Source organism: Pithys albifrons, chromosome 6, assembly GCF_047495875.1.
Source record: "Pithys albifrons albifrons isolate INPA30051 chromosome 6, PitAlb_v1, whole genome shotgun sequence".
In the NCBI taxonomy this organism is placed as follows: Eukaryota; Metazoa; Chordata; class Aves; order Passeriformes; family Thamnophilidae; genus Pithys; species Pithys albifrons.
In genome coordinates this window covers 49,550,607-49,567,113 of record NC_092463.1, presented here as the reverse complement: position 1 = coordinate 49,567,113, position 16,507 = coordinate 49,550,607, and the positions used below count along the sequence as shown (strand labels likewise).

General features: G+C 40.4%; 1 protein-coding gene across 2 annotated transcripts in view; it reads right to left on the bottom strand.

The window, feature by feature from the left end:
- The window catches only part of KCNQ1 (potassium voltage-gated channel subfamily Q member 1), a 345,282-nt gene extending 341,404 nt beyond the window's left edge, over window positions 1–3,878 (bottom strand). For both annotated transcript variants that reach the window (XM_071559495.1, XM_071559496.1), the window contains exon 1: window positions 3,407–3,878. In XM_071559495.1, the coding sequence (XP_071415596.1) occupies window positions 3,407–3,804 (398 nt within the window). In that variant the 5' untranslated portion in view covers window positions 3,805–3,878. The remainder of the gene's footprint in view (window positions 1–3,406) is intronic.
- Between the last annotated feature and the right edge of the window lie 12,629 nt (window positions 3,879–16,507).

Below are 16,507 nucleotides of genomic sequence, written 5' to 3'. Positions count from 1 at the left end.
CACTGTGATGTCAAATTACCCTGGAAGAATAAAAACATCGATGAGAGAGAGAATCTAAATTTTGTATATTTGAAAACAGGTACCTCAGGGACCTTTTAAAAGAAGTAATAATTCAGAAGTAAACAAGTCATTGGCTTTATTTATTGCTGTACAAGATACCCATATTCCATTCTTTAAGTCAAGGGTGCAGGAGGGGCTTTGCTGCTCTCCAGAACATACAGGAATCAAAACAATATAAAACAAACATACAAACCTAGAATTTGTTGATTAAAGTTTGGTGTTCAACTTCCCTTTTCTAAACAACACAATATAAACCCAAGGAAAATCAATTCTGAATATCAGTTCTTAGCTATTAGTATTCTACATACCACTTGACTAAGATTCCTGAGCAGGAAAAGGGTGTGACAGGCAATCAGTAGATGTAGCTCTTATCACTTGATAAACAGTGTTTTAACAACCAACCAGAGATACAGGTCCAGAACAAGTTACATGGACTATTCCAGGAGTTGATTCTAACTGTAATAATTTCAGCATATAATTAAGAACACAGCCACACACTCCACACCACACAGAAGACAGAAAATGAAGAAGCCCCTAGTGCTCGTTGCACCCTGGCTAGACCTTGGCCAGGACCCTCTACTCACCTTAGGTCTTTATGCCCTGATTTAACACAATTCCTGTTTTCTTTCCTTCCCCTCTACACATTTAAGACAGCGACCAAGACCTCCCAGGCAGCTGAAAGCCCCCGGAATAAAGCAGGAGGCAGACAGCAGAGAGAGTCAAAAAGATAACAGGCAACTGACTTCAGTTTCTTAAACTCATTTGGGCAGGAGAGACAAACATCAGGGTCCTCGCATGCCACAAGGTAAAACTCAGCATTCTATAAATGATTGTTTGTATGCTGACAGTAGAATAATCAAGTACTTCCTCCAGTGGGAAAAAAGCATATGCATGACAGAGTGTGTATGTGTGTCTTGTAACTCCGAGTCCTTTCCAGTTCTGCACCTCATCCCTTGTAACCAACTGTCTGCACAAAGCAGGTCCTGTGCGTCCTCCAGAGAAGATGTTGAGGCACAACACCTTCTCTGAATCAGACAAACCTGCCTTGTCAGTTAATCTTAGTAACAAAGTTCTGTAGCCACTATTAATCTGCCAATACTCAGCAGCTGGCTGGCAGAGGCTCTATTCAAAAGAGAGCATTCCTTGGCACAGCAGGAGCTGCTTTGGGAGCTCAGAAAGAGAGATGGAGAAATATGGATCAAAAATCAGTAACTTAAAATATTATTAACGGGCATAAAAAATACAAGCTTAGGTTCCACAACAACAAGGAGAAGTTGGGATAGCTGAGAATAGTATAGCTTCAAATCCCTCTGCTGGTGGGAATCAGGGTGAGGCTGCCTAGATGGTACTTGCAGATTGCTTTACAAGAAACACCCAAGGGTGTTAGTACCCTCTTGTCTCTTCAGTGCCCTAAAGAATTTGAACAATGCTTAGTAAGAGGCTTGAGAATATTTACTGCCACTGTCATCTGTCATTGCATCAGAAAAGTTCTGGAAAGAGGGGAAATACCGGGGCTAGTGCTTACTTCATGGATAAGCAAGTTTTGAGGGACGAGATAGGCAAGGATTTACACATATTACAATATCTTACAGTAGAATAACAAAATCTTAATTCTTGCACAGATAGGATTAATCCATGCTGCTAATACTTGGGGGGGGGGGGGGGAGGGTTGGAAATTAAAATTCAGGCCAGAACCTTAGGTGGACAAAGGGATCTAACCATTTTTAGGTTAGTTTTTGTTTTTCAAAATTTTCCTAAGCTCACTGTTTAGATTTAGAGAAGTTACAATACTGAACACAGTTTACTGTCCCTTCTATACATAATTTGAGACACCTGAAAGGTCAGAAACTGCCTAAAACTCCACTGTAACAAAAAAAACAAAAACACCAACCAAACAAAAAAAGTAATTCTGATTCCTGAAAGTGTTTTACATTGCTCACCACAACTATTAGGCACATCATAATTACGGTCATTAGTAATTTTGTCATCAAATGGTGTTATCATAATGTTACAGAGAATGGAGCCCACAATTATCTCAGCAGCTGCACAGTCATCTCCCAATTACATACATTCAGATGACAGCTGTTTTCCCTCCACTAAAATAAAGTTGGTACCCATTTCACCTGACGACCCAAAGACTCCAGAACCCTCAAATGTAGAATAGAAGTACAAAATCCTGAATGGACTTTAAGTAGTTACTTAGAAATAGAATTTAAAATCAGAATAAAATAAGTAGATCACAAAAACTGACTTGAACGTCTTTTGTCATAGGATTTTGATGATGTCTTTACCTCTAGGTGTTGTAATAAGCACATATATATGTAATAGATATCTACACACTTATACGTTTGTGGATGCATACAATAAAGAGACACCACGTTTCTACCTGACCGTACTACCTATATGTAACATACACCAACTACCCAAGGGTCATACAAGCCTTCAGCAACACCTTGATTAAAAAGCATTGATTTCTCATGGAGGCACTTGTTGAGATGCTTGTGCACCACAGACCTACCACGTGCTGGCTCAGGCTGGACACTGCACTCCATAGACAATATTATTGCCAAAACCGCTTTCAACCTGCCTGCAGCTAAACAACATCCTCCAAACATCATCACCTTCCTGTCTAAAAATAACAGTGATGGCATTCGTACCCGATAGCACAAGGAGTTAGAGCAAGGGGCAAAAAAAGAGGCAAGGAAAAGGAGCACCACCTGTCTCTCATTCTCCTCTAACAGGGCTGCAGCACTGATAACACACCTCTTCAGTTAGACACTGATGCTGCACAGGGAGAATTAGCATCATGCAGATGTCATTGCAGCGAAAATTAGTAAAGAATGGATGACACTGTTTCCACTTACGTTGTTTCCACACTCAGTGTGAACAATTTATTTCAACTCCCCGGGGTAACCTTCTGAAGAAAACTGCCTGAAGCCAACTCCTGCTCTATCTAATAGGTATACCTAAGCACCCTGAATGAAAATACTTCATTTCTGTTTTGGTTGTTTGGGGTTTTTAAAGGAGAAACTTTCCCCTGGAGCGTAACTTTTGTTTTACTTCACACCTGTTTAAAAAACAAAACCAAAAAACCCAGCCCAAAAGATTGTATCTGCAGCATGTTCAATCCTGGAGCTCCGGGTTGGTTTGGAAGCCCCCGTACAGAGGACGGAGCCCCGTGCGGGGATGGGGCACGACGATCCCTCACGGTGCAGGTGAACGGCGGCCCCGGGCGCCCCTCGCACCGCTGGCGGCGCCGGGACGGTGTCCCCGCTCCGGGGGACCGGTCCAGCGGCTGTAACGGGAGCGCGGCGCAGGTGCCCGGCGGCAGCGGCGCGGTACTCACACGGTGAAGTGGTACACGAAGCACTTCCAGCCCGTGGGCCGCTCCAAGAAGTTGTAGACCCTTCCCTGGACGCTGCTGCGGCTCAGCAGGGGCTTGCGGAGGCTGTAGATCGAGACGCGGGGGTCCAGATTGATGGGGGGCCGCGGGCAGTCGGCACTCACCATCACCACCTCGCTCCGCAGCCGCGCCGCCCGCTCGCGCACCGGCTGCGGACTGCAGCCCGCGGGCGCCTGCCCGCCCTGCGCGGCGGACAGCGGGGCGTAGTGGGCGTTTGGGGTGCTCTCGGCCAGCTCCAGCGCCGAGAGCTTCTTGCCGGGTGTCATGCTGCCCCTCCTGGGTAGCGACAGCCGCCCCAGGCTCCGGCTCTTCTGCTCGCCCGGCGGGGAGCTAGAGGACATGGCTAGGGAGGCTGGGGCAGCTCGGGCTGCGCTGTGCTCCCCCAAGAGCTGCGGGCCGGGCTCCCTGTCCCGCCGCCGCCGCTGGCCCGGCCCCCGTGGGGCGGCTCCGGCCGGGAAAGGTGCGGGGAAGCGGCGGCGGGGGCGGAACCAGCGCGGCCGCAATCCCGGAGCCGCCCGGCGAGAGGCGCTGCCGGCGGCTCCCCCAGCCTGGCCCCGACGGCACGGGCCGCACCGGCAGTGCTGGGGCGGGCCGGAGCCCGCTTTGTGTCACGCTCAAAGCAAATCACACGCTCGGAAGTGGCACTGTTCTCACTGCTGACCTCCACCTGTATCACCTCTCCCCTTGTCACCACCATGGCTGCGCAGAGGTGGCCTCTCACCTGTGAGAAGAGCTGCTAGCGCAAGGAGCAGCCTTCCAGCAACCCAGAAGCTCCGCAGGCTTTCCCACCTTCTCAGCTGACTGTGGGGACAAAGCGCTCCAGTGGTTCCAAGGCCAGTGGCCTTGGGTGGCATGAGCCTCTTGGGTACAACCCCTTACCTCAGATTTAGAACTACCAAAGCCTTCAGGACCTGCTGCTCCATCCCTTTTTGCAGAATTTCAGCACCTGGAAGCAGCTGAGTTCCGCCAGACTTGGAAGCCTCCTGGAGGCTCTTTTTAATAGGCGTAACGATAATTAAGGGCCTGGGCAAATGGCCTTGTAGTCCCTCATGTTACTGTAACATGAGTAAATAGCTGAATAATTGAGAAAATTGGAGAGCACAATAAACACAGTTCTGAAGTCTTGCTTCCTCTACCAGTTGGATCTCTAACCAGCAACATTTTCCTTTTTGTGGAAGGGTACATGTGTTTGGCCTTTAAGAACAGGTGGTTTTGAGGGCTTGGATGGATAACTTTCCTGTCTAGTGGAGTAAGTTATGACTTTCTTAACTGTGGTGAGAATCGATTTGTCATGACTTTTTGCACCAATTAGTTAACAATTTCTATTCCCATAGCAGAGAGGAGGGTGCTCTTTGATCTGAACTGATGGGTTTTTTCTTCTAGCCCAAAATAGAACAGCATGGATAAGAGCTATGTCGAGTTCATGGTTGATACTGGTACTCCGACAAGAATGTTACAGGGAGATAAGGTGCTAAATAAAGTTAAACAAAAACAACCCTGCTAATTGCAGTTCCATTCAAGTGTCAGGCTGCACGAATGGAAGGGGAACTGGGCAAGATCCTTCACTAATGTAAACAAGAAAGACTGGTAGGCCCTTGTACTGATTTACACCCGTGAAGGATCTGGCTCCTTAGGAGTACAAAACCAAGAGTGATAAAACGAGAATTTGCAAAACTTGTTTCTAAATCAACAACGTACTAACCAGGCTTTCCCCCCACTCCACCAGAGTATGAAGAACAAACTAGCTTAATAAAAACAGTGAAAAAGGAAAGTTTTCCTGTATTTGGTCAAAATAGAGCCAGGTTTCTCTATTGAGAAACTGTTCTTTCTTGCAATAAACCTGCAAGAAAAATGACTAATAGAAGAAAGAATGTCACTGCTACCCTTGAAGGCTCACTGTTTGAGGACTAGCCTGATAAAGTCTTGATATCAAAGTTAACAAATGTCTTTATGTAAGTGTTCCCCTTTGTTGGATAGACCAACATAACATTGTCTGGGTTATACAGGACCTTATTCTGGAGCCAGCTGCAGAATATAACTTACAGGGTTCAGCAAAACAAGAGGCTGTATGTTCATATGTACTTTTATGTTGTTGTTTTTCAAAAACTTTTCAAAATCTTTAAAAAATACTTTGGTATTATATTGTTACCTACCCATTGATTGACAAAACAAAGAATAGAAACTCTGCTGCATCTGAATCTAAGAAAATGGAATTTCTGTATTATTTATGCAATTTGTTTCCGAAACAAAAATTAGAGAGGTATTATGTACTTAAATGGCTAAGGAGGGAAGAAAACGGATAAGAATGAGAAACTGTTCCAAACGACCAAAGTTTGTTTCAATAATTTTCTCACTGCAAAATAAGAAAAGTCACAAATATATTCTATAGCCCAATATATTAAACTGGTTTTTAAGTCAGAAATATTTAATAAGATTTTATGTTGGACCTCTAATGTTGGCTACATTTTTCAAAGAATCATCGCAGATAAAGAAATTTTTAAATATTTAATATTAGTGTTTAGGCAATACCTAAACATCTTTTCCCTGGAGTCAAGGAATTAATCAAAATCCATGTTTTAAAATGTGTTACTGATGGATGATAACTTTTATTTTATATAGTAAAAAAAATTTTGTTAATTATTGCCAGCTAGTTCATGTTACTAAAACATCTATCTGTCATATGGGAAGGCAAGAGCATAATCAATGAAAAGGGTCAAATAGATGACTACTTAGTGATGAGAACCCAGGGAATAATTTTCTTTAATGTATATTAAGTTACTAAACTGTACTATAATGTGCAACATTTTCAAACCCTATGCTTTAACATAGTAATGGTAATTCCTGATTTTCCCCTTCATAAGTAGCCATGTCTCAATAATGAAAATGTTCATTTTACAAAACATCAGAATTACATAAGTAGAAGAAGAGAAAAAAATCCATAAAGTATGGTGTGAACATGGAAGAGCTAAAAATGGGAAGAAAAGGCAGATGAGTGTTCAAATACTTTTATGGAGCCAGGTATATAGGCTTTGATAGTGAAGGGAATAAGAAGATACATGGAATAAAGAGGATCTATATTTTAAATATTAAGGTGAAACTACAACACTAAATAGTTTCTTAGAACAATAATAATTTAGTCTACTCTGAGTATTCATAGCACTGTAGTGAAATGAATAACAACCCTAATATTTGCTATTTCAGTTTGCAAGTAGTTCTAAATCTTCTTGTCTTTAAGAAGACTTTGATTCTAAAAATGAGATGTCATAAGTCACTGAAGTATGATAATATTACATTAATTAAGCTGATGGTAAAGCTCCCAATTCTAGAAATTTAATTACAGCAAGACTAGTAAAGTATTTCTGAAAATCCTGCTGTTGAGCTACTCTTGATCAAAAATGTTTGTACAATCTTGGAGCTTTGTTTCTGTTATCCTGTATTCAATTATGACCCATTTTATGCATGCATTGTCAGATATGCTTATCACAGTGCTGTATTTTCACTTTTTGCCTGCCATAGTATCATGTCAGACCACACTGCTAAACGTTTACAAGCTAGAATTGCTGCAAGAGTTAGAGAGAGACACCTTGATCTTTTGCAGGATTTCTTCCCTGTGGAAGCTAAGACTCAAACAAACAGTGAATGTTCTCTATCTTCTGAAAGCCTTTAACACTGATGTTGCAATTACAGGTTGCACCAGTTCTCCACTGGCATGGAAATAATTTTATTTGCTGTTAGATTACTTTGGGGGTTGGTTTTTGTTTGATTTGGTTTTGGGTGGGGTTTTTTTGTTTCTGTTTTTGTTTTTGGTGTTGTTTGTTTGTTTGGTTGGGTTTTTTAAATGTCACTTTCTATTTCTGCTCAGTTGTAGTAGCGAACATGTTAAAAAACATTTTTGAAGGAGAGGAAAGAGAAGGTCGTGTTGTCTTAATGTTTGGATTATTTTTCTTGAATTAGAACAAATATTCTGTTGCATTCCATTTCCTGAAGAATCCACCATTTAATCAAGTCAGTAGATAATTTTAAAACCTCAGCTAGTGATGAAAGTAAATGTGACTCAGTACTGAATTGAGAATAAAGTTCTAGATTGTTTATATATTTTCATATAGCAATAACAAAAACTTTTGAAATATTATCTATCAATCAAAAATTCTGTTCACTGATGTATCATTAATAACTACAAACCAAGTAAGTATGTAGACCGCATACACAAAGAAAAGTTTGAAAACACAACAATAACATGTTGGACAAATAAACCTCAGCCTTACAACTCAAAGCAAAGGCAAGGACAGTGGAAAGAGACACAGGAGTTTGCTTTACTTTTTAAATCCTGGGAAGACTATGGCTTAGCCAATTCAGGAGGGAGATAGGCAGATATAATATATGTTTTCATTCATCAAGTTTCAATTAAAGACAGTTTTCTGACTACATGTAGAAATTGTTCATTGGGCACCTTGGTAATCTTATTTACCACTGTTTTTTATTGATCACAACCTGCTAATATACAACTGGTATGATTTTATGCAAACTTAACTTCAGGTTTTTAATTCAAGTAAAATCTTTGTTACAAGGTCTTGAATACATTTATGCTTCTCCTGTATAAATCCAGCAGCTTTTCCCTGTTGGCAGGCACTGCCAGTCAAACAACTCACCACTTCAGCAGAAACTCCAGAGAGAAATAGTGTAATGTATTTGAAAATATAGTATGCCCTGAAAGACTGACCATCAACTTTTTTCTTCAAGTGAATTCATACCAGCTACCTTGATCAGTAAGATCCACAGTTACCATGGCATTGCTCTGCCTTCAACTTAGGCATCTGTTAGCCATTGCTGTCTAGGCTTCCTGGAGGGCAACAAAAGCAATAGTATGACCAAAAATTATGAGCAAAGAATGTCTAGGGAAGGTGACACCTTTGTTACTCATTCAAAAAGCACCACAGTACAGTGCTGGTAAGTAGGACAAGTGCTGCTGTGAAGGACATGGGAGATGTTCAACCTTAAGAATTAGAGATCTCAGCAGCCTAGTTGATGGGTAAAGTATGTCCTGGATCATAGAGTCAGTAAATTGTTTTCTGAAAACTGGACAATACAGCCTCATCTATTCTGAAATGCACCCTTCAGTGGCAAAATAACTATCAACAAATAGAATAGCATCAAGGAAAAGAAAGAGAAATCCATGTTCTTCCACTTGAAATTACTTCACAAAGCAGGAGCAACCTAATAAGTTAGAAGTTAATCAGTCGTAAGACAGAGACCACATTAATGAATCACTTCCTTAAAGACTAATCAATGCCAAAAAAGGCATATTTTTGCAGGTGTTTTAGTCTCTTTCAAGACAAATGGAGCAGATAGAAAAGAGCAGATAACATTGTATTCAGAAAGCTTAAACTGGCTTTCAATTCTCTTCCCTCTTTACTGTTGGGTTATTTTTAACTGTTGATGCAGTATGTTTAGGAATCTGGTCAGCAGAGAGAAGTAACATTGCAGAAGATAGGGGCATGCACCAGATATCTGGAGCACAGAGGCTGTGCAGTCCAGCAGCTGAAAATCCTGATTAGCATTATCTGTTTGAATGCTATCTTAGTGCATGATTATGTGTACATTTGTAATATATTTTTATATTTTTTTCATAGGTTTTTAAAGCATATTGGTGCTGTTCTGGGGAAGAATGTTATTGTCTACCAATGCTCACGTTTTAAGTTCTAAAGAAAACAAAGACTTTGAGCATATATTTAGACTTAGTCCACACAAACCATTTTTGTTTTGTTTTCCTGTGTCAAAAGTTATGCATCTTTTTAAATGCTTGACTGCTCTGCAACTTAAATTTCATAGAATCATAGGATGGTTTGGGTTGAAAGGCACTTTAAGGATCATGTAATTCTAACTCTCCTGCCACGGGCCCAGACACCTTCCATCAGGAACCCTCAGCCATTGACCACTACCCTCTGGATGTGACCATCCAATCAGTTCCTTATCCACCTGACAGTCCACTCATCAAATCCATCTCTCTCCAATTGACCACGTCAAAGGCTTTACAGAAGTCCAGATAAACAAAATCTATAGGCCTTTCCTTGTGTATTGATGTAGTGACTCCATCATGGAAGGTCACTGGGTTGGTCAGGCAGAACTTGCCCGTAGTGAAGCTGTTCTGGCTGTCTTGAATCACCTGCCTGTCTTTCAAGTGCCATAGCATAGTTTGTAGGAGGAACTGCTCCGTGATCTTCCCAGGTGAGGATGACAGGTTGGTAGTTCCCAGGGTCCTCCTTTCTACCCTTTTAAAATGTGGGTACAATGTCTTCCTTTTTCCCATCACCTGGGAGTTCACCTGACTGCTAGGACTTTTCAAATATCGTGGAAAGTTACTTGGCAACCACATTGGCCAATTCTCTCAGGACTCTGGGATGCATCTCATTGGGTCCCATAGACTTATCTACATTCAGGTTTCTCAGGTGGTCATGAATCCAGTCTTTACTTATATTAGGAGGGACTTTACTCTTCCAGTCACCATCCTGCTGTCCATCCACTCAAGAGGTGTGAGAAGACAGGTTGCCATTGAAGACTGAGACAAAAACAGTTGTTGAATACCTCAGCCACCTCCTCATGTGCTGTTACCAGTTTTCAAGCATTCTTTATCAGTGGGAGTACACCACCTTTGACCTTCCTTTTCTAGTTAACATACCAATAGAAGCCCTTTTTATTATTCTTTGTGCCCCTTGCCAGGCCCAGTTCCAGCTTCATCTTGGCCTTCATCCCATTCCTGCACAACTGAACTTCATCTCCATACACTTCCCAGGTAACCTGTCCTTGTTTCCACTGTCTGTGCATTTGCTTCTTTCCCATTAGTTTGAGCAGCATTTCCCTACCCAGCCCTGCCGGTCTCTTGTCTTTCTTGCCTGATTTCTTGCTTCTGGGGATTGCTAACTCTTGCACTCTAATCTGAGCCCTGTAGGGTGAAAAAAACCCAAAATCATACCAAACTGCCACTTGTCCGTAAGATTTGTCCTGCTGCTTACAATATTTCTGTTCTTTGTCTTCAACAAAAAGATGTCCAAAATCAAAGTAAAATCCCTTCCTGGAAGGAATGAGCAAGCATATATCTACAACAATACTTGGTAGACTCTTAATTTTTCTTGGTAAGGAATATTCATTTATATGAAAGGCCCATTACCAGTCAACTGGAATTTTGATTTCTGTCCATAAAGATCCAGGTTTTTTCTACAATGTTAGTCTGTTCTATTTGCTCTTCTTGCTGGTTTACCAAGAGCTTCCAGGTATAAGCGTCTGAAGAATGTGTTTATTTGTTTAGGAGTAGAACTTCAGGGCAGAGCTCTTGAAGAGCTCACTGGTAATAAGAAGGAAAAAATGGTGTTAGAATTGTAACTGAACTGCATTGGTGCATCATGGCCTGCAAACACCTCAACACTTTCCTTCTGCTGCCAACCTACTTGCAAATCTGCAACAAAGTGGCAGAAGGGGAAATAAAAATCTGAAACTTGTGAAAGCCTGATAAAACTAAGAGGGGACACCTTTAGAACATCTTGGTCAGACACACATGCATGTGTGTTCTCTCCAGTCTGTTTCAGCAGTTGCCTGTGGTGTCCCATCCTCCCCAGCTTTTTAATGTGGTGAACGGGTCGGTGATTTTTGTAACCAAAAAGGACTCTTCTAGGTATTACTCCAAAAGAGAAAACTAAATAGGCTGACAAAATACTGCAACATTCATTTTTATCATTAAGGCAGATGTATATTTTAATCTCAGAAACATATGAGACTCAACAGACAGTTGCTTACTCACATAATGCCATTCAGGATACAGTGAGCATATTCTTACACATGCCAACATGTCTGAGGGCAGAGTGACTAACAGCATGCTTCAAATAAAGAGATTGTTACATCACCTTCTTGCATCAAAAGTAAATTCTCCTTCTCACATTAGTCACAACCCTTTCTTTGTTAGGCTCAATTCAGTATGAAATAACACCTCTGAATAAGCTCCAAATAAATTAACTGAAATTCTGAAATACCCCTGAAATTTTTGCTCCATAGTTGCTTATGGAGGGACTGTACTTAATAAAAGGATGTTCTGGTATTTCAGGAAGAGTTTCACTCTTAGCAGCAGAAAAAGAAATCACTAGCTATCACTAAATCTCTTCCTGGTCGAGGAACACTTCCTGCCTGTGACCATGTTAATCTGTAACATATAATATCCTACTTCACGTGTATGGAATGACATGGGATAGATAATCATTCTTCTTGAGCAGGACCCACCTGGCAACCCACTTTTGAAGTTAGACATTATCGGTCTGACAGTTAAGCATATATGTGGTTGAATATGTCTTTTAAGTGCAGGTAGTTCATCAGAAAACTTTAATGGGAGGTTATACAAATGCAATGCAAGGAATATGATGCTAACTCTGAGGCAGAAGCAAAGATTTTTCACACAAAAATCCATCAAAGAGCTTTCTAATGCCTCAAATTAAAAATCCAAACAAACCACTAACAAACCCAACAACTAAGAGTAGTAGGAAAAGTACTAGCAATGTCTCCTCCCTTCCCACTACACCTTTTCTCAGTAAGTAACCTCTAAATGCAAACAAATTGGAAACTATAAAACTCAGTGGATAGACCACAGGAGACCTGTGCAACAATCAGCTCTGTCAAACTGGAATTTCAGATTGCTTCCATCTCATGAAATAAGAGTTTTCATTTCACTAGTACTATTCTAACAGGTGACGCTAAACAATGTGATGTAATTTAAAGTGTTGCAAAAATTCTTTTAACCTGTTCCATAATTGTGATTTAATGCCAAATTGTAGAGACACGCCTGACCTTTTCCTATTTGGGTTAATTACAATTTTTATCTCTGTGTTGTCTCAGAAGCACAGTTGCTTAGCAGGATTTCATGTTTTACAGTAGATGTGTTAAAGCTAAAGCTTGCCTAATTTGTGCTCCCAAAACTTTGTGCGTGAAGAATACCACAACTTCTTCTATATTATAGGGGAAGTAAAAAAGGAACAATAGAGCACCCTTGTCACCACCCTGATTCATGACTAATTACAAATCCAATGACCCAAGTGGTAGCATAAGTACTCTTTAGAGAGCCTTTCCATGCATGGTAAGGCATTAACATTTGCTAATTGATCTATTAAACTGCTGTTAAAATTTGACATAACTTGAGGGCTCTGCTAAAGTACCATTCAGTGAGAAAATAATCTTATTGATTTCAGACTCTCTGCACCACATCCAGAAACTCTCAGAAACTTTGGAAAGAGAATAATTGTATTTGCTTTGTACTCCTCAAAAGAGCAACCAATAAACTTACTCGTAAATCACAAGCCTTTTCAAAGCAGATGTGCTTACCTCACCAAGTCAGTGAAGAGGAAACAACCCACCAAACTCATATCCTACCAGGAGAAAAGTTGCTTTTTCTTGACAGAATTTATGAGATAATTAGTTAATTCATATTTCTTATTATTTCAGAGCTCATTATAAACAAACAACAACTCCTTTGCCTGCAAAACCTTTTTGTTTTTCTTTAAAGGCATCTAATACTTCAAAATAGCCTTTGCTATTCTATATTCTATTCCTGGAGGTCCCTCTAGTGGCTAAAGTGTCAAGTTTATATGGTCTGGCTTAAAAGGCTACAGGTGTTTTAACTAATTTTTTTGGGTAGATATTTCTCATAATAGGCATAAAAATTTTCCTAATATTGGTAATTCCTCCTACTAAATAAATGGAAAATGAAATAACAATATTTTTCACATTACCAAAAAATAAAGAATAAATGGTACTTTAGGAATAAGGAAGATACTTCATGCAGTTAGAAAACTGTGTTACAGCTTATAAGCCTGTTCAGTGTTGCCACTCAACCGCAGTCACAGTTGGCTTTGTTTTCTTCTTTCAAAGATCTGTTTTATGTCATGGAGAGGTAATACCTTATTACCAGCATGTCCTCTGCACAGAAAGTCTTTTACTTGAGGATCATAGAATCATAGAATGGTTTGGGTTGGAAGGGACCTTAAAGGTAATCTAATTCCAACTCCCCTGCCATGGTCAAGGACACATCCCACTAAAACAGATTGCTCAGAGCTCCATCCAGCCTGGCCTTGGACACTTCCAGGGATAGGGCATCCACAACTTCTCATGGCAGCCTGTTCCAGTGCCTCAGCACCCTCACAGTAAAGAATTTGTTCCTCATATCTAATCTAAATGTTTCTAGTTTAATTCTAGTTATTTTAGTTTGAAGTCATTCCCCCTTGTTCTGTCACTTCATGCCCTTGTAAATAGTCTCTTTTTCTTGTAGACTCCCTTCAGGTCCTGGAAAGCCACAATTAGGTCACCCTGAAGCCTTCTCTTTTCCAGGCTGAACAATTCCAATTCTCTCAGCCTTTCCTCATAGGAGAGGTGCTCTATCCATTTAGTTAACTTGGTGGCCCTTCTCTCCACTCTCCACAACAGGTCCATGTCCTTCCTGTGCTGGCAAAGTCTGTCTCATTCAGGTATGACAGTTCATTGACTAATCTCAAGTGTAAACCTCTCTTTAGTGTACATATCTTTTTAAAGAGTAGTTGAGATAGTCTCTCAGGAGTGAGCTTGCATTAAAAATTCAGAGTTTTTAGAGCCCAACAACTGTGGTTCTAAATAATAAGGACAGACTAAGTTTGCAGTAGACAGTAATTTTTGTTACGTTTTTAAACTGGAGGTATCTATGTGGCTAACAGGCAAATCTCCATGTGAGCTCTAGGCTAGAACTTATCATGCTGTTAAAATGCCTTTCCAGGTGACTAGAAGTGTAGCTATACTAAAAATACAGTTATACAAAGATGACATTTTAAGTAACACTGCTTCTCACTACTCTCCCTCTTCCTCTAATTCTGCTGTAATAAAAGTTAAGACCTGTTTATCTCAAGATCTCAGAAGCATCTACAAAGACTGAAAATGTAGTGTCATCTGCTTGATGGTATTTTCTCCCACGCCTGGTACAGGAATACTATCTGTGAAGGGTACTTTCTTAGACCTCCCCTGCTTTGCTCAGAGGAGCTGCTATTTCCTTTTTCTTTTTTCCCTCTTCACCTGAGGAGCTCTGCTTACTGCACTGCTGTCCCCACTTTCAGCTGCACCCATTTAATATCACCTGGCCAGACACTTATGCCTGTTACTAGCATAGACAGCTGACCACAACCTCTCTGCTCCTCATTGGAACAACTGCCTTATTGGAATGACTTAGGTGGCAACAACAGAATTGTTCATTGAAGTGCTACATTTTACACTAGATAAGAAATAGAACAAAGTAGTTTACAGAAATCATCCCATTTTTGAAGAGAAGACCATTGATACTCTAAAGGGAGGGTGATTCAGTGACTTCTTTTCATGCAACAAACCCCAAAGCACAACTATTCACTTAATGTGTTACAGACACAATATGGTAATTTGATGCAGCTGGGAATCTGACCTTGGCATTTTTTATTACTGATTTGCACGGTCTATGCAGGGTCTTTTCAATATAAAGGGCCCTCCTGTTCCATATTTACTTGGTATTTTAGATTGTGCTTAACAGCAGATGAATCTCTTTACGCTCCTTGTAAAATAATGGTCTCTCCTGCTAGAGTAGTTTAGGAATCCTAATGTGCTGATGGCCAATTAGAGGACATGAGAGTATTTTCTAAGATAAAGGCTGATGACTTAGCCCATGTTTCCCATTGAAAACATGTCTGTGATTTGACTTCTGTTAATAAACTAGGCAAATATTTGAAAGAGAACAGCATCATATTTCACATTTACCATCATAAGCAATGATACATGAAAATTAAATCCTAATAAACTTAGTAGTTTGATGAGTAGTTGTCAATGCCAAAGGAAAAAACCCAAACAAACAAAACAAAGAAAAATGGGCTAGACTAACTTGATGCATTACCCAGATTTGCATAATGAACAGTAAGAAAATATCAAGGAGAACATCAAATTCTTGTCAATAAATTGAATTCAGAAAGTATTTTCAGAGTTCCAGTCTTTAACCTGGGACTTGAATGACCAGAGTTCAGCTCCCAGTTCTCCCACAGACTTCCTGTGTGACCTCTGATGCATCATGGTTCTTATTTGCGCCTCAGGTTCTCAGTTTGTAAATGGGATAATAGCCCTGTCCTCCTTTGTAGCCGTGATAATAAATGTGGTTGCATATTAAGCTCCCAGATTTCCTGGGGAAGAAGAGAAACAGGATCAGTCAGTATAAAGGCAGGGATACTTTGGAACACTGTACAAAGTTCTGGTATGCAGACAGAACTAGCAACACTGAGATTTTTAATCAAGACATTGTGTTTTGAATGGAAACACAAACTTGAATTAACTTTAATGCTTTAACTGTCACTAATGCCATCCAGAGTTTCTTCCTCTTGCTTACATTTGCTATTGCTGTGACCCTTCACCACATGAACAGACTTGGAAATGGACATAACCTGGCTTATCAGCCACATAGTAAAAGACTTCGTTGTCACTGATAACACTGATCTTTTCAGTTACAGGCCAACCATTGCACAAAGAAAAAAACAAACACAGTCCATAACAACATCAGTGGCTGGGTTTAATAAGCAGAAGGAGAGATATGGGAATGAAAGATTTTATGTTAGAAAACGCAGTTCAACTCAATGAACATTAAAGTTTCACCTTATAAGATAAAGAAATGTTGATAATAATTGATTTCACATACACTGGCAGACTAAGAAAGAACAGTGGGAAGAGCTGAATAAACAGGGTAATGAGTTTGCAGTATAGCAGGTGCATGCGGTGGCTTACAAAACTTTGAATCTCAAGTATCTATAGTAATCAATTATGAATATCATACTCAAGCATTATTTCTCTAAGCAGCTTGACATTAAGGCTGGAAAGCTACAAGGAAGGGAGATAGTTGTACAGGTGTGATGCCTGCTCAGAGATGGCCAGCAAGTCTTACTAGGACTCTCCAGAAAAGTTAATGGGACTGTTTAGGAGATGGGTTAATAGTAAACACATCTATTTTGAGCAGTACTTAGAAAGATAAAAACATACAGGCTT